The sequence below is a fragment of the Triturus cristatus genome, chromosome 5_2 (assembly GCF_964204655.1).
Source record: "Triturus cristatus chromosome 5_2, aTriCri1.1, whole genome shotgun sequence".
Taxonomy (NCBI): domain Eukaryota; kingdom Metazoa; phylum Chordata; class Amphibia; order Caudata; family Salamandridae; genus Triturus; species Triturus cristatus.
The window spans coordinates 294,341,124-294,360,188 of NC_140588.1; the positions used below are offsets into that span (position 1 = coordinate 294,341,124).

General features: G+C 47.6%; 1 protein-coding gene across 1 annotated transcript in view; it reads right to left on the bottom strand.

The window, feature by feature from the left end:
* Positions 1 to 17,612, bottom strand: part of E2F3 (E2F transcription factor 3) — a 145,807-nt gene extending 128,195 nt beyond the window's left edge. The window contains exon 1 of the mRNA XM_085607051.1: positions 17,033 to 17,612. Coding sequence (XP_085463177.1) covers positions 17,033 to 17,290 — 258 coding nt within the window. The 5' untranslated portion in view covers positions 17,291 to 17,612. The remainder of the gene's footprint in view (positions 1 to 17,032) is intronic.
* Between the last annotated feature and the right edge of the window lie 1,453 nt (positions 17,613 to 19,065).

Sequence of the window (19,065 nt, forward strand, 5' to 3'; positions counted from 1 at the left end):
TTATCAATTTAAACTGTGCATTCCTGGATATCTTAAGGGTGCTTTCCACAATGGCTTTCCAACTCTCTTCTGTGATCAGGACTCCCAGGTCCTCTTCCCACTGAAGCCGTAATCGCTCCATGGGTCTCTGGATGTCCTTCCTGATCGCCCTGTATATACAGGAGACTATTATAATTCTACCTGTCAACAGGGCCACGTATCTACTGCAGTCTAGCACCCTTGGCTCCGTTGCCTCAGTTTTTCTTGAACACCGCGGTGAGGGCTCTGTGCATCAGGAAGTGGCCTCGGGGAAGGTCAAACGCCTCACGGAAGTCCTCAAATGGAAGCATCTGGGAGTCCCGGAACAGGTCAATATAGCCATTAGACGCCAGATATTGATAGCAGTATTCCTTTGCGGAATAAAGCTGGCCTGATCAGAGTACACTAACTTGGACATATGCAGTAGCAACCTAGTCGCTATTTTCTCGCTCAGTATTTTTTAGTCCATTTTCAGAATGGACAGTAGCCTATAAGCCATTCGGTCATGAGCTGGCTTCCCCGGTTAAAGGACTGGGACTTTAAGAGCTTCTCCAGTGGTGTCGGGTAGTGTTTAGGTTCTCTAGCTGCCTCATATAGCGAATACAACCAAGGGGCTAACTCCGCCAAGTAAGTCAAGTAAAATTCGGAAGGCAAGTCGTCCGTTCCCAGCGTTTTGTTGCACGCCATGTGTTTAATAGCAGCTTTCACCTCCTGCTCAGTGACAACTTCCCCCAATTCCTCCGTCTCCTCCGGTCCTAATCGCAGCAGTCTCAGCCCCTCCAAATATTTCCTTGCTGCCTCATCTCTGCACTGGGGGAAATCTGTGATACAGTCAGGAATAATACTGGGTGAAGATGTGGTTTATCCCTTCCTGCGTGTATTGCCTATTCCCATCCTCATCCTCCATTTCCACTATTAGGGACCCCCTACTGTTGGGGTTAATCAACCACACCAATAAGGAGCCTGACTTTTCTCTTTTCGCATGCGTGCAATCTAGGTACTATCTATAGTCAGAGCAGCTCAGTGTGCCGGGGCTACCGTCTCTCGCCTCCTGAAGTCCCACCTGCAGCTCTGGGGGTCCTGGTCGCAGCCTCTCTACATCTCCCCTTTCAGCTGCTAGGACTTCCGATGTGAGTGTACTTCTGACCCCCACAGTGTCTGCAATACAGTGGCCTCATAGCACCCCCTTAAAAGCATCCCACTCTGGCAAAGGAGGGGTTGCCGTTCCAGTATTATCCTGGAAATTGAGTAATCTTTTCCCGTACTCCTTCTCTAAAAACCTGATCGTCTACCGTCTCTGGCCACTGTCTCCAGGTAGGGATTACTGGTTTAGGGCATGTCCATCTGAGCCCCATGAGGACAGGACTATGATCTGAGATCGTCCTGGCTAAGTATTCAACCATGTGGATCTGGCTGTGTATATCTGGAGTGCATAGAAATGTGTCCAGTCATGCATGTACTTTGTGTGTTGCTGAGAAGAAAGAGTAATCCCTGTCCACACGATGCAAGGTTCTCCAAGAATTCACCAGCCCCCACTGTCCCTGCCATTCTTCAGTTTGTGGAGGATTTACTCACAAGGTGTGTAATTGGGGCAGGTGGTGCCTCGTGCATCGGTCCGCCAGCGCGCCGCCCAGTTAATCTATAGCATCAAATTGTCGTTTTACGTTCCCCCTCCATAGTTCGATTCGCCATTGCGCCATATTGTCCTGCTTTTGCTCCGTGCATCCCTCCCTCCCCCCTACCTGCTCCACCAAATGATCTCATTGGCCAGTCTCGGTGTCACTTTGGGCCGGTCACTCCTCGGGGCCTCAAAGGCACTAGAGTCCGGCTCCGAGCCAGTCAGTTCCAGACCCACCGGCATCTGAGCGGGCACAGTCCAGCCCTTTTACGCGCCACCACTTGCATTGCGCTTTGTCGCTCCATCTGCACCTCCTCCTGTGATGGCGCCAAAGTGTCCCTTATGCACTCTCTGCTGCGGAATCGCCTACTTAGGCCTCCACATCGGCTCTGGTCCCTGGGCGGGGATACTCCCAAACAGTTCCATGCCTCCTGCAGGGAGCCAAAAAACTCAGTTCCATTGGATGTGGACACTCGTAGCTTGGCTGGGTATTGCATTGCATATTTATAGAAGAGTTGTCAGATTTTCAGTTTGACACTCTGAAAGGAGCTCCTCTGTTGCTGTACCTCCCTAGAGAAGTCTGGTACTATTCGCACCACAACATTGTTAACTCTGATGTCCTCTTGCCGCCAGGATAGCACCTATATGTGGTCTCTATCCCGGTAGTGCAGTAGCCTCGCAATCACTGGTCTGGGGGAGGGGGGCTCCCGGGGCGGGCGGTCGCGCCTGTACTCGGTGAGCCCTCTCAAGGGCGTATAACTAGAAGACCCTCTGGTGCAAAGGTAGAGCGGAGCCATTCCTCTAGGTAGTGCAACATGGGTCCGCCTTCCACTTTCTCGGGCAGGCCAATCACTGATGTTATTTCTACATGAGCAGTTTTCGGCTTCTTCAGCATGGAGCTCCAGCATTCGCACTTTCGGCTCCAGCACAGTCAGTTGGGCCTTCATCTCGGTCAAAACAAGGGCAGGCTCAAAGATCTGGCGCACATTTGCTGTGACTCTCTCCGCTAGGACGCCTATGGTCATCCCTCAATATGCCCAGATCCATTCCTATTGTATCAATTTTTGCTTCTTGCTAGAGGTTTTTATATCCTGTATGGTCAGATTCCCAGGGGCATCCGCTGGGAAGGTTCGTACCACGCTCTCTTCTGGCAGGTTGTCAGCCTGTTCTTCCTCGCGATCTCTTCTCTTGTTCTGATTCCCCATTATTGTTCTTGGGTCTCCTGTCATCCCTGCAAGTCCACCTGGTTCAGTCACCCTTGATTATAGGTCTCTCGCAGGAGTTTGTTAGCCAGCCGGTCTCGAGCTCTAGGGTGCACTTCAGATCCTTAGGTGTAGCTCCTCATCTCCCAGCTGGGCTGTCTCGTGCCTCAGCCAACTCTTGTTGCATGTTCATGTTCCCCGCCTCAGTGGCTCTCGCAGTTTCTCCGTAGGTGTGCTGATCTGCCCTGCGCTCCTACCTCGGTGCAGGGGCCTCCAGGAATGTCAGCGCTCTCCTCGCAGTCGGTCAGGGAGGGGGAGAAGGGCATGGGTCCCTCTCGACTTCTTCCACGCTCACAGCAGCAGGGCACTTAAGCCACTCTTTCCCCTCCCATCGGGGCTATCGGGCCTTGCATCAGCGCTCTAGTTTCGTCCCGCCGCTCTCCTCATATCCACTGTGCCCGATTAGGAGTCCCGCAGGACCCCGTACCTCTCACGGCGCACCGGTTCAGACTGTCTCGCCGTCGCGTCTCCCTGCTCCAGCGGGCGCCGCCATTTTGTGCAGCCCAGCTGTCTGGACTTTTGGTATCCGGCTTCTCACTTGCGGGCTGCTTTCTAGTCCAGCTCTGCAGTCCGTTCCTTTCACGGGGCTACAGGGCCCCGGTCCCGTCATGGAAAGTGCTCTTATAGGGGATCAGGATGGGACCGAACAACGGATTTACAATGGGCGGAGCCAAGATGGCCAACTACGCAGACGCCCACAATCAGAGCTCCAACTGACAGCTCGTGGGGACCTCCCTTCCTGTTTGGGAGACTTGTCATAGTGCGCCCCCTTCTTCCCTCCAGTGAGCCCAATAACCGGGTCAGAGGGTGTGTGTGTGTGGGTGTCCAGCAGAGAAGCGACAACACGGTGGGGCCTACCAGAGCCAACAGGCATAAGGAGAGGGGCCGGGCCAAGGCCTGAAGATGCAATCCCCATCGGCTGAAGAGTGCAGGGCCGGCCAGGCTGTGTCGCAGAATACAGCAGCACAGATGCAAACAGGAGCTGGTGACTGTGTGCGGCCCCAGCAGCCCGTGGGCTCAGTCGCAGGGCTGCTCGAGCTGGACTGGGCCTCGAGGTAACAAAGTTTGCAGCACCCCACCCCACCCATTGTTACTGTTAGCTTTGACCCCAGCGTATGTGGAGGCGTGTGCCCCTGCCTGCAGTGGTTTGGTGCAGCCCTACCACCAGGAGCAACAGCGGAGCAGCCGACGTGCCGGTTTTGGTTGATTTTCTACATGGTGGCACAGGCCTTATCAGTGAAGCATGTGGGTTTGGCGGGGGGCTAAGACAACTGTAAGTAGCGGCTCAAAGGCCAGGGAGCTACAGATGCCAGTTGGATTAACCCCCTCTCCTGCTCTGTGACGGGATGACTGTGTGGCCCAGAGACCGATGATAGGGTGCACCCCATGACATTCTCGAAGGGCTTGGCAGGTGCAGTGGACTGCTGCTGCTGCAGAACTAACATGTGTGGGGGGCAGCGGGCCAGACTTGATCACGGTCTGTGCCCAGAACGGCAAGCATAGCCTCGAACTCCCACAACACTATCCGTTACATTTCTCCGTGGCCCACCCGACCAAAATCACCAGCGGGAGTGCCGGAGCTCTGCTCGCACCAGTCGAGCCACTCGCCCAGATTGCAGCACCCTCCTTGTGCGTGTGGCAGCACCATACCGTTTGCGGCCTTTCAGCATGCCGCGACCGGGGACTGAAGTAGGTGTTGCACCCAGTGCCGTCATCCGTGGGCGCGGGTCCGGCAGCGCCAAGCAGAGGAGCGCGCCTTGGGCTGCGGCACCGCTACACAGACACCTTCCAGGACCCCCAGCCTTCGACACACAACTTCAGTCGGACGACGGGACACCCGCAAACTTGCATGAGGGGAATCCCGCCGGCCCACAACGTCTCAGGCCGGAAAGAAACAGCAGGCATCGGCGTCTGTGCCAAAGTGATACCTGACAACTGGGCGCCAACGCACGACCACAGAGGCTTCCAGGGTGTTCAACGTGATCAAGCCTCGACGTGCTAATGGCCCATATGCTGTGAAACAATAAGGTATGTCTTTGTGTACTGGGCCGTCGTCACAGCCGCCTGCACTAAGACTACACGTCACTCTTGTATACATGGGCTCAGCGAGGGTCAGCCCTATGTTAAATCACAACGAGGCCCCTGAACTGCTTCAAGACCTCTTGGACCAGTTTACAGGCCCGTGCTGATGCAAGCTTCTACAGTGACTCAGACACTTGACCACTCCAGTGCCGAAAGGACATCAACCTCGCCCGTTGCAGCGCGTAAATAGTCTGCTCCAGACCTTTGGTAAGCCGAGGCCAAGCTCAAACCGAGAACAAAGTGCTTTGCGCTCCGTGCCTGTCCCACTCTGCGCCCCACGTCCCAGCCACACAAAAAGCCCACAGCGGGACGCACCAGTTCGCAGGACGCCAGACAGGCCGTGCGCACCGTCAGGTTGCACAGGCAGACGGTGGTGAGTACTGCCTTCAGGTGGTCAGTGACCGCGAGAGGTAGCCGTAAAGTGGGGCAAGATGGGGGGCCGGGGCCAACGAGTGACCCAACAGAACAGAATGGAGAAGTACGCCTTCTCTAAACTGGACAAAGATACGATCGACCGCACTGAGGCCGAAGCGGTATCTATCAAAGAGGCTTCACCAGGGAAAGATCAACTACAGGATATTATAGCCACCCTTAATAAGGTACATAATTCTCTTGAGGCCCATATAGACACCGTGACCACTGAACTCACTTATCCGTGCAGACTTCGGAAACTTAAGCTCCCGAGTGACAGAGGTCCAATCCACGACGGCCACCGTGAGTGCCAACACAACATCTCTGAAGAAACAAGTGCAAATAGATAACAGGACCATGGCAGCGAAGCTTGACGACTACGAAGGTCACTCCCGCCGCAATAATGTGCGCATAGTGGGAGTGCCGGAGGAGACAGGGGGCCCCGCCCTAGACCTCATTGTGGAGGACCTGATCAACAACCACCTGCAGCCCAGGGGGCTCTCCAATTACTTCTCGGTTGAACGGGCCCACCGGGTCCCCGGGGGCAGACCCAGGTCGGGGCCGCCCGGCTGCCAATCCTCGCACGCATTTTTAATTTCTGCGACCGTGACCTCATCCTCCAGACGGCGAGAGCGGCTCCGCAAATCAGATTTCAACAAAGTACAATGTCCTTCTTCCCCGACTACACTGCGGTGGTGGCCAAACGGCGGACTTTCACAGCGGTGAAGCAATAACTTAGAAACCGTGAACTCAAGTACTCTATGCCATTTCCAGCAAAACAGAGTAGAGGCAGATGGGAAAGCGTGGTTTTCACCAAACCAGAAGACGCAACGACTGGCTCGAGGGGTGACCGCACTCCCGAACATAGTCTTATTATTGGGCCGCTAAGCTGACAGTGATAAATCAGTGGATCCATGTCCCTTACACGGATCCAGCCTATGCCCTCGACAGGTTGCAGCTTGGGACAACAGGTCCTCATCAGGCGCTCTATAACTAAACCCGATACATGATGGGCCCGACGAACCACACACTCCAGGTCTGGAAAACAGTGGAAAAACAGTTAGGGTGGCACAATTTACTCACACGAGCGACACCCCTCTGGGTTACAGACAGGAAAAAAGTAAAGGCTTTCACAACTGGGACCTTATAGGGATATCTAGGGTGGGCGACCTTTGGATACGGGGAAACACGATTACATTTACGCAACTCCAAGAGAGGTACAAAATGCAGTCAACGGAGTACTTCCGTTACCGGCAGATTGAACACGCTCTTGAAGCGGCAATTACCCCTGATACCACCCTGTCTGAGGCCTCCCCACTAGATAACAGACTACTCACGGATCATATGGACAAAAAAGCAATATCTCTGACATATTGTAAACTTGTCAATAACATGCCAGATCCACAAAAGAAGCTTAAAGATAAATGGCAGGCAGACCTGGGTGAATTGGATGACACGGATTGGCAGGAGGTGCTGGCGTCCCCTAGAGAGGTGGCGATCTCATCTAAACTAAGTCTTGTTCAACTTAAGATTTTCCAAAGAATTTATTACACCAGACCTACCCTTTGTAAGATTGGAAAAAGTAGATAAACCGCTCTGCCTGCAACAATGTGGGGGAGGTGGGCACGTTTTTTCACATCATATGGACATGCCCTGTAATAGCTTCATACTGGGAGTCAGTTATGCCCCTAATCACCCAGTCCCGGCGGAGACCAAATGCTGCTTACTTAACATTTGGGACGCGACGGATTTGACCTAAATGTTGCAGACCTGGGCTACTCTGGATATCATGATAGCTAAGAGAAATATTGCCAGCTATTGGGGTGGGACAACCGCCCCAACGTTATTGGAATGGCGTGGGGACATGGACACTGTCATGGCGGCGGAAAAGACTATGTTCATAGGGGATGTCCTAGAATATGGATGAGGAAATGGGGGAGCTGGAATACTTAGAGGAGATATTTGCTAACTGCCCTGAATACCTCAAGAAATTGAATGATCAAATGTGACCCACGCTAAATGAGGTAAAGCTATGTATGAAAAAGATTTATACAAATGTTTTTCTATTGTCTCAGATGACAAAATGTGTACAAAAAGTGGACTATGTTACTAAACTGTCGTATGTAACCATATAATGACTGTGCCTATTATTTCATATAAATAAAGTTTAAAAAGGAAAAAATAAATAAATGCACATTCCTTTGAGGGCAAACAAATTCAATTTAAGAAAAAAAACTTTGGGGAAAAAAACCAAATTTTTGCCTTTAAAATATCCGTTTTTAGGTCTCGGCTAGCGATGGCTGCGCTTGCGCGGTCTCGCTTGCGAGATTTAACGTTTTTAAGTACGGGGCTTGAACCCGCCCCTCTTCTCCATTGGCTGGCTTCCTAAACGGAGGCCAGCCATTGGAGGAGAGGGGCGTCTGTCCACTTAAGCCCCGTCTTTTTCGGATTCGGGGGCGTGTTTTTTACTTTCTTTCTCTCCTCTGGAATGTAAACATTCCAGCCAATGGGAAGAGGAGAGAAAGAAAAACACGCCCCCCCCCCCCCCAATCCGAAAATGCCACTGCGTTTCTCCGAGGCATTTCTGCTTGACCTCGGAGAAAGGCGGTGGTGTTCATGGTGTCATCCCCGTCCACCACTCCCCCTCGGTGCTCCTCGGTCTAAACACGGTCCCTCCAACTTGGACGGTCCCGCCTTTCCGCGGCTGGCTCTGCCGTCTGGTGAAACCCATCCATGAGAGAGCCTTTCCGTCCCTCCGCCCCCTCGCTCATCATTTCACTGATGACTGCCCAGGCTTCACAACATCACTCACACAGACAACAGTCACTAAGAAAACTACACAAAGCACTAAAAACACCATTAGAGTTGCCGCTCCTGCTAGTCAAACAACTCGTGCTTTAATTATGGGTCTATCTGCTGGCTAAATACCACTGGCACACACTGCTTGCCATCAAGCCCCCGATGTGCTACGTACTTCTTGGCAATCACCAACGTTGAAACGCTTGCAGGATACAGTAAACTAATTTATAGAGATAAGAAATGGCAGAAGCGCGGTGTGCAGGTAAGTCCGCTACGTGCAGCCCCCCTCCCCCCCCCGTACTGTACAGGACAGTAAAAAGGAGGCGTGGGTTACATAGCAACAGTGATTTGAACAGAGGCGACCGGTCACATATCTGCAATGAAGCTCTCCAAAAGTCTTCCGAGTGAAAAACTGCCAAAAGTTGTGCCGCTCAAGCACCCGAGCTGGCGTCACAAGGAGGTTTCTAGCCACACTGCTTGGCTGGCCTCGTGGTTTTAGACATTACACCCCATCCTTCAGTAAAACAACATGGTGGGCGTTTCACCGCGTCATTTCAAAGAGCACGTGAAGGAGACTCCTAGCATTACAAGGAATCGACATGGGAGTGCGGCGATCAGTTTATCGCTGGACAGACGCAGAAAAAGCCCCACAACACAGCTAATAGAAAATATGTACACCTCTATATACGAGCTCTGAACCCACTGCAGCCTTTCATTCAGTTGCATAAGCAAATTCAACATCTCCCTTTGCAGACTTCATAAAGACGATGATGCGAATGCGCACGGAAGCAGCTTGCTATATAGTTACACGATAAGATGTCCATAGTATAGGGGCCAACGCGAGCATCCAGGCCCTGTTCTTTAGACTGACAGCTCAGATTGGCCTGATGTCTTACATACAATGAACAATTACCGCAAAGCTGTCATTAACGCGCGCAGCAAACCAAACAATGGGGACTAGCTTATCCTAGTGATGCCAGCACAAGCACATGGGACGTTACACTCACAAGCCGGCTGAGGGAGCGCAGATGGCTGTGTGTGGCTCTGTGTGTGTGTGCGGCTCTGTGTGCGTGTGGGAGGCTCTGTGTGCGTGTGGGAGGCTTTTTTTGTAGGTGGCTCTATGCGTGGTGGCTTTGTCTGTGTGTGGGTAACTGTGTGTGTAGGTGGCTAACTGTGTGTGTAGGTGGCTATGCGAGTGGCTGTGTGTGTGGGTGGCTTTGTGTGTGTGGCTCTGTGTGTGGGTGCAAATGCAATATGTCTCGCATTTGAGAGTGATTAAGCTATTGACATTGTAAATAACAATGCAGTTCCTTTAAAATGTTTTAAAAACAAAAATAATGTCATGAGCAATGCCAATAGCTCTAACTTTAACAATGCCGAGACCATTGCATTGTAAATGCTTGTTATTTTTAGAAATTAAAGTCTCTAAACAGCTTGCCATTTTCATCAAGTAAAAATGCCTTACATGGTCCAAACCTACTTCGATTTCCCACGCATCATAATTAGTGCTCCCAGTTTTGTTTTTACCGGTCTGTATTTGACCATATTTATTTTTGGGGTATTTTATTGGTATTTATCCATATTTAATTTGTGTTTTGAGAATAAATGAAGCTGTATAATTGTATATTTCCATGTCTATTTAACTCTTGGGCATGCACTTCTACATGGATGCCTGTCACATTTTAGTAAATTAAACAGCCATGTATAACAAAATACTACACTCACAGGTACAGATTAGCGTTATACTACAAATATATGCCTTTAAGGAAATCTCTCTTTTTTAACTCTCCATGTGGCCTATCTGCTCAGCTGTTGCCTGTCATTCATGAAATATAGCACAGAGACTCTCACAAGAAGTACCATTTTCAGCATTTTTCTGGTTTTAAAAATAAATACAGACAGGAAAACACATTGTTTTCGGTCTGTATTTATCTATGAAAACGGAAGCCTTAATCATAGGCCATGGATGCTAACCATAACACCAAAAATGCCCGTGTTATGCTATTAATGCTCACCATTATACCAGGACCATCACCGTGCCAAGGCTGGCCACCATAACAGGATGCTAAATAATGGCAGCCTCTATTGCACAACTAGACGAAAAAAGCCCAAAATAGTCAAGGATGACCATTATGCAATTGGCTCTATTATACCACGAACGGGGACAGTTGGGCCAGGGATAAAATCCTTATGATGGGGGCCAGCATACATATTTGGTTGTCCTGGACAATAGATGCAAGTTCAAGGAAATAGCACTGTTTATTAAGGACGTACAAAATGTTAGACACACAAATGTGGGGCACGTGATACTTATTTTTCTCAGCTCTAGAACCATACCCTGCTCTTCTCAGCTCTTGGGCTCACCATGCTCCCAACTAAAAGCTTGTGCTAAGCATGGTCCCAACTAACAAATGCTCTCTCTGGCTCCTGCAGGACTGAAAAATTTCATTAAGTTTAGAAATTAAGATATTACCCAGTTATCAAGCACCGAGTTGTGGCTGGATTTGGAATTTGACCCCCCCAAAAAATCTACAACTGAACAAGGTAACCAGTGTGATTACTTCTGCAAAAACATTAAAATCTACACTTAACTTTAAATACAGCACGTGCAGGAAAAGAAGATGCAGCACTTCCCTTTTCATACAGCACGTGCAGGAAAAGAAGATGCAGCACTTCCCTTTTCATACAGCACGTGCAGGAAAAGAAGATGCAGCACTTCCCTTTTCATACAGCACGTGCAGGAAAAGAAGATGCAGCACTTCCCTTTTCATACAGCACGTGCAGGAAAAGAAGATGCAGCACTTCCCTGCTGTGCTTCAAATCCCTTCAGAAAACAAAGCTGGATATGCTCCTGGACATTGAGAAATACTGTAGCCAACTGATATGGCTTACTCAAGAGTTCAATTACCAATTTTGTAATTTTGAGCAACTGGAGCCCTGTGTGTGGTTTATTTCAAGCCCCTTTATGCAAGTGGATGTTTGTGACATTTCTGAACAAATTAGTGTGCTGCTCACCTGGACTCTGCTACAATGAAGATGGTTAATCTTCAAAATGACATTGAATTGAAAGCAAGGTAAATCAGAAATTTTGGAAATCTTGTTGATGCGGACGAGTACATGAACACCCGCAAAGCAATGATTCAACTTTTTAGGTCTCGCCTACGCAGTGCGCATGCACTGCATAGGAGACCTATAGCTGCCGTGCAGCTCTTTTTCAAAGCACATACTCGTGCTGGCATAAGCCTTGCGGGAGCGCGCAGATGCGTGCCACCAGCACGAGTATGTGCTTTGAAAAAGAGCACAATGCGCGTGCTTTTGACACCATGAAGCAGGTCTTGAAAATCACGACCTTTTAACATGAGCACCGCTGTTTTTACATTTCAGCAGGTCTCCAACATTTTCCGAATTGAGAGCTACTTCAGCTCAAGGAAAGTCCTGTTGACCTACTAGCAAATTTTATCACTGTAAAATATTGACAGCACATGCAAACATTACACTATGACCACCCTAAGCAGGATTATCATAGTGCCACCCAAGTATTCCAGGTGGTAGTACCAGAAGAAATGCTAGAGAAACATTTATCAATATTAAATGCCCCCACCTGACTGATAATACAACATTTAAATCTTCACATGCCTTGTGGCATAAAGGACATAACCACAGCAATAGGTCTCCTCAATTCACCGTGACTTATCTTTCAATTTCAACTTTAAATGTGTTTTGGAATTGCAACCTTTTGTCTCCACCAGCATATCAATTTCTGAAAATACACAGATTTTTCTACCACCACTTTCCATTTTGGGCAAACAAACTAAATTTTCCTGAAGAAAACCTTTGTTTGAAAAAAATTCCTTTAAAATACACGTTTTCATTTTTAGGAAATACATAGTATCCAAACACCAGCTAGTCATTTTAAATGGGCACTCACCTGTACAAATGCCTCACATGGACACACTGCTTCAAATGCTCAGGTATTACAGCCATAATCCATGGCGCCATAGCACCGAGGACTGTATAACGCCAATAATGCCCACCAGTATAAATTGTGCCAAGTCCAGACACCATAAAGACCAGGGTGGCCACCAAATTATTAGTCATGGTCATTATTATGCAAGGGGCAGCCAAAATTATATCAGGGACGCCTAAATATAGGGCAGTTATGCTCTTAATATGTCACTGATGGCTGACGGTATACCATAACTAGACAACGAATACCCAAAATAGTAAAGAATGGCCATAATTATGTCATTGGCACTATTATGCCATGAACTGACAATTGTGCCACAGACAAAACCCATATGATGGGGGCCATCATACCCATTTGGTAGTCCTTGATACCAGGTGTAGCTTACAGGAAGCAACAGTGTTTATAAAGGATGCACACAGATGAACGCAGATGAGGCTCTTCATTTTCTCTGCTCCGGATCATAGCTTTCCTCAACTCTTGGCTGCTCATGCACCCAACTGAAACATTTTCACTAGGACTCCTGCAGTCCAACACTTTAGTGGGTCAGCACTGATTACTGCTCAGGCTACCACTGCCACTTCATTTATGGCCCACTGTTTACATACATGGTGAAATTGATAAAGCAGGGAACTACCACATGGCCAATCACCTTGTGACTTAGTTCGAGACTGGATAAAGGTGACCATGTGGCTGACTCAATAGGCCAACACCGTGCGTGTTTGATTGTTAATACGAGTCCCTGCCGTAGGCGGGTTGGCTAAAGATCTTCAGATGAGAAGTGCTGCCTTTTTTAATATGCTCAGAGTCTCTGCATAGACTCTCTGAATAAGATACTGGGATTAACTTCACCTATGAGAGCTATTTTGAGGGTGCTGGCGAGCTACCAGTAGCTCCCGAGCTACTCGTTGGAGACCCCTGCTCTATGAGCTCTACGCATTTCTAAATATTGTTAAGCAGGTTATCTTTTTAGACTTTTTTTTTGTCTTGGGTACACATTTGCACTCCTTCTCCGAACTTGTGTCATGGTGTTCACTACGCTGCATATAGAATGATGTTATATTATTCTGTTGGTAGAATTAATTCCTGGACTGTTTTGACAAGTCTCCTGTTTCGTTTTCAGAAAATGTTGATGTGACCCTGGATGAAGGGCCATGCTTGACCTGAAATGCATTGGGATCTATAATATTCTTGGATTGCATTACAACATTGAGATACCAAGAAATCATTGGTAGAGTGACTTCAATTGATTGAATAAATCCAAAAACAGAAGCTTCAGAAACGCTTTGAGTGTATCAATTGTATGAATTCTCTCAACTACCATAAGATACACTTTAGTTTCCAGATAAGTGCTCCCGTCAACTTGGAGGGATCCTCCCTCACAGCAGTCTTGTCTAATGAACCAGTCCACACGGAACATACGGACACAGTCCCTATGCTGCCCTGCAACAGGTATCCACACACAACTGCCTGAACCCCCTGCTACAGGCATCTACACACAACTGATGAGCCCTCTTACTCCCCTGCTACAGGTATCTACACACAACTACATTTTGGTCAAGTTATTGCTATATAAAAACAGTTGCAAATCCACAAAAAGATTACAACAAAGCCTTAACATAAGGAAAGACAACCACATGCCCATTCCCTGGCTGATTTGCACAAAGTTAAATTAGAAAACCTGGATAACGTGCGGCTTTTCAGCTTAAATTGTGTAATCTTAGACAAATATTTTATTTCACTGAAACTTTTCTTCATTTACACATATGAAAGCACTTCAGATATTGGAGTTCAGAATGCCAATTGTAAACAAGCATTTACAATGCAATAGGTATCGCATTTTAGAAACTTTGACCTATTTGTATTGTATATGACAATGCCTTTTATTATTGCATGTTTTTTTTGTAAACACAAATAAATGGCATTGCCATTTACAATGCCAATACTTAAAAATCTCGCAATTGCGAGACCTAATGCATTGCAAATGCTTGTTTCCCCGTGTGGCTGCATTTCTTTTTTTAAAAAGCCTTTTCCGATATGATCTTTGCAAGATCCAAATGTTAAACACATCTGACTGATGAACATTTGAAAAGTTGCATCATAATTGCCCTCTCAGGATATACCCCAGATTACAGAGGATTATTAGTTGCCAGGCAGTGTCAAGCCCCTCACTGATTTGGTAGAGATTTTTTTTATGCATCTTTCAGTTTTCTATTGTTTGAGCTGACAATTAGAAAGCAGAATTTACTGGCACCAAGAAAAGTAGCTGGAGAGAAGAATCTTCTGCATCTTCCAAAGTTTTGAATTAGTAGAAGAACAGAGCAATGCTTACTGACACCAAGACCGAAGTAAAAGGAGTAATGAGAATACAATTGCCAACACCACGGGTGCCCTAAAAACTTTAAAGGTAAAAATGTAATGTAACCTTTTCAAAGTAGAGGGGAGATGCAGCACTTTCTTTCATGCACCAAATAGCAGCAGTTGAGATAATCTGGACATGGACAAACACAGGGATCTTGTCAGAACTGCAATAGAAGAGTAATACGCGCCTGAATACATACACTTGTGAGATTCAGGAAAGTTTTGCACCCGTATAACTGCTACACCCTGCCACCAAGGACGTCTTGAGAACTGCCCTCTGAAACTACCAGATTACACGGTATTAGAGGACATACTTCAGTACCACACTGTAGACTGATTTTATTTGTTTTTAATTTGAGCTGAATTATAATTTCTGTGACAATTGAAAGGTCTTGAAGCACAGTGACAAAAAAAAAAATCTGAAATCAACCATATTGCTTCTAGCTAGAGAACTCGAAGTATTTGACACTAACAAGATCTGGCTCCATGGAAATTAGTCTTAATGTCAATGAAGTTGGGCGTGGAGGGGGTCTCTTGGAACAATGCGCGATTTGCTTGACCTTCAGTAGCTCACAATGATCAGAAGGCGCTCTCCCTACAGAAAAGGTTAGAGAACCCTGGTCAAGATACTAACCTGATTGGAAATTGTTCTTTAGGCATCACCAGAACACATACGTACCATGTAGTAACTCATCTAGAACCCAAATAAAGGTGGCGCTGATAATGAAAACTGATGAAAATGTGCTGTTTTTCATAGGTTACCCATGACAAATCTTTAGGGTGTGTATATAGAGATTGGAGCACAAAATATCGCAGATTCTACTTGAGCTCAAAAGGTTTTCATTTCAAACTAACAAATTGGTGATGGTGTACAAAGTTATATGGGTAACCTAAAAAGGAAGTAAACTACAGCAAACACGTGTGTCTTGCATTACAACCAACTTGGACAATAAGAATTTTCCCAGATTAGGATGAGTTTTTTCTTTTGATCATTGCAAATTTGTTTAGTATGTTGAAGTATATGAACCAGGTTGGCTGTGAATAGTACCATTTTTTTTTGTTTGCAGTTTTATATAGCGCGAACTTGACCCGAATCCAATCGGGTATCAGAGTGCCTTACATAGCACCAGTTACGTTGCATGAGGACACAATGTTTTGTATATGTGCATTTCACAAATTGTTATACAACATCCCAAATATTAAAAAAAAGACACGACCAAGAGCACTTTTGCCTTGTGTCACTGGTTTTTCAGAGATATGAAAAAATAATCTGAGCGATTGGATTGTCCGGCAGCACCTGGAAAATGTAGTTTGCATGATGCACCACAGGAATACAGTAGAACAAATGGGGCTGGGAGACATGGTCCCACCCTAGGGAAAGAACCACCTAGGGTAGAAAAAAAAATCGTAATAAATCAGGGAATTCACTATTCCGCTAAGGAGGGAGGGGGGGGGGGGGGCAAGAGGCTTGTCATGGCTGCCATTTTACCATGCGATGGACCTGAAAATTGCCATGAATTTTGTGTTGTAGGAAACAAAAGTTGAGCAGGGAATCAAATATTTGCATAAAACTGATAAATTAGGCAGCACTTACATTGTTACGCATATGGCTGCAATGTGCACACAAGTGACGTACACATAATCCATTTAGGCAGCACTTACATTGTTACGCATATGGCTGCAATGTGCACACAAGTGACGTACACATAATCCATTTGCGCAGATAGACTGCAAGCATGTCTAGAAGCCACGAATGTGCAATTTATCTGTGCATACGTGACCTAGCGACTTTGGAATAGGTTGTATGTATGTGCAGTTCCTACACTTCGTGTGCAAATGCTGTGCAGACAGTAGTTAATCTACACAAAGATACGAGTGCAGAATAAGCGACGTGTCAAGTGAAGTATGGTGTTCTCCAAGCGCGCATTTTCATGTCAGTCCATATGAGCATTGGCTGCAATGTAGGCAAGTACACGACTATCTCGTATACATTTATACAGTTGCAGTAATGTGAATATCCAAAACCTCTGTGGTGGAACAGAGTATTCAATAAACGCACTGGTAGTATGCGCAGAATCCAAAACGTGTGGTGAAACTGAGAATTCAATAAATGCACTGATAGGCTGAACATATTTACACCTTTTCACACTTTTCTTTCTTTAAATATAGCGCTAACTCGACCTGAAGGTATTGAAGCGCTTTATATGAACACCTGTTACATTACACAAAGACACAATTTTGTTGTAGGCACTCGAGATGCGCGCTGGCTGGGTCACCATACACGTATACATACACAACTAAATACAGGCACTGTGCAAGTGCAACAATGCAGTTGTGCCTCGTAAAAACACATACAAGCAGATAAGAGCCTACGCACAGGCGTGGAGTACATCAGTGGACTTGTCATAAAGTGCGTGGCTGTGCCCTTGAAGAGATGCACACGTATGACGTAAGCATGCACACGTACGAGGTGTGCTCCGGAGCGCGTCTATAGAGGCCTACGTTTTGGAGTTTTACCTTGGGCCGCCCCGTGCTGGGGCTCTGCGGCGGGACGCCCCTGCTGCCACCGGATCCGTGCAGGACGGGATGCATCGGGCCACCCGCTGGGCTAGCCTGCTCGTGGGGCGGAGCGGCCGGGCTGGGTGGCGGCGAAGCCAAGATTTGGATGTAGGCGGCCGGGCTAAAGCCGGCGGCCAGCAATAGCGGGGTGGGAGGGCCGTGCTCTCGGCTCACTAGCCGCCGGGCTGGGGTCCCCGGGGCCATGCCCTTCCGCATCTCGCTGCGCCGCCGCCGGCTGCCCTCCGTCGCTCTGTTACCCTTTTTCGAGCAAAAGGAGCACTCCCCGCTTAGAAATGGGGTCAGCTATGAGAAGCTGTGAGTCGGGGGGATCGATGAGGCCGCTTCCCTATGGGTTTGGGAGTCTGCGGCGGGCGGATGGCAGCGGATTGCGGGAGCGGGCGGCGGCCTCTGTTCTGCGCCGCGGCAGGAAAATGGCTCTCCAGGAAGCGGACAATGAATGGAGGGGCCGATTTCAGCGCGCGGCGCCAAAGCTGCTCGCGCGAAACTCAGAACTCCCGCCGTCTTTTTTAAACTAAATTTGCATAAGTGATGCCAGTCTCCGCGACGCCCTGCACAATTGGTCAGAATCTCCCGGCCTATCCGGAAGAGAGTGTAGAGTACCACGCGGCGTACTATACCGCGTCGCTTCGGCTGTTGCCCGGGCAACGTGTTGACTGCCTCGAGATTACACCTACTACGAATAGGACACATTTTGATTACTTCCGCGATGTGGCGGGCACACTAGTTTAGTGCAAATGATTTCATTGTAAGAGGTGCCACACTAAAAAGCCAACACGTTACCAAGCTAGAAGTGTTTCAATGTCGATGTTTTTTTCCCTTAAATTAAATATCCACACTGGATCGACAACTAGTATATTTTCAAAGATAATTAATTTTCTTTCACAATTATACAAAAATAGTACGGTGATAACGCTGTATTGTGACACTAGTTTTTGTTACTAGTCTGAATGAATCCTGCCTTATGGAGATCGTCGGGCGCGTGGCATGCCAGCTTGGTTGCATCTGCTGTGCTTCGTCTGTTCGGTGTCAGCCATGTAACGACATGTGGGATTCCATGGGTCAATTTCGTGCAAAGGGTGTTTGTTACATTTCCATTTGTTTCGGTGCTGCTTGGATTTTGCACGCATGGCGGTTATCGCTTGTGTGGTTGTTTGAAGAGTAATTATGAGAACAACAATCGGGGCAATTATAAATAATGAAAATAAAATAGGAAGCAGTAGAATACATTTCAGCATGTACACTCGTAACCAACCAAAGCACGAGAGTCGCCGAAATGTAGCTTATTTTGTCCACAGCATACCCAACCCTTCTTCACTGCTCTTGCATCACATATGTGGGTGGGGCTTCTTGGAGCATGGTTATGTGCAAATCCAAACTCTCGGGATGGGGTTTTTGGGAAAGGGGGAAGTACTATATTTGGAGGCCTCCTAGTAATGTGTTGTATTATATTGTAATTATAATTGGAGCAGCGCAATTTAGACTCCACTCTTACACGTCACAGAAATGCAATTATGTACATGTATTTGACATATTTACTGTGTGTTTTAACTTTATTAACAAGCGTAATGCTTTCAAACGTATTAAAAGTCCTGCCAAGTCCTACCAAACAGGCATTAGACTGACCCATTTTAATGTGGAGGTCCGCATCACTGTATTAAAATGCATTAATCACACATTTTTAGAGCCAGCTTGACCACCTGCGTGCTGAGGGTGAAGCAGTTAAGTGACCGCAACCGCCGGAGCTGCATTTACAGCATCGAGGTGTCTGAGAGCTCAATGAGGACTCGCGGGGCTCACACAGCTGGATCCTACAACAGAGCGGTTTGGGGATCATGACAGGAAGAGCAAGATTAAAGTAGGGGAGCACTGCTAAAGAGGCGGGAGGTGAAGCCAGCTTCGAAGAAGCAGGCACGCTTTATAGTCAGCCTGCCAGCACTCTGCTGCACTTGTTATTAACTGTGTCACAGTTT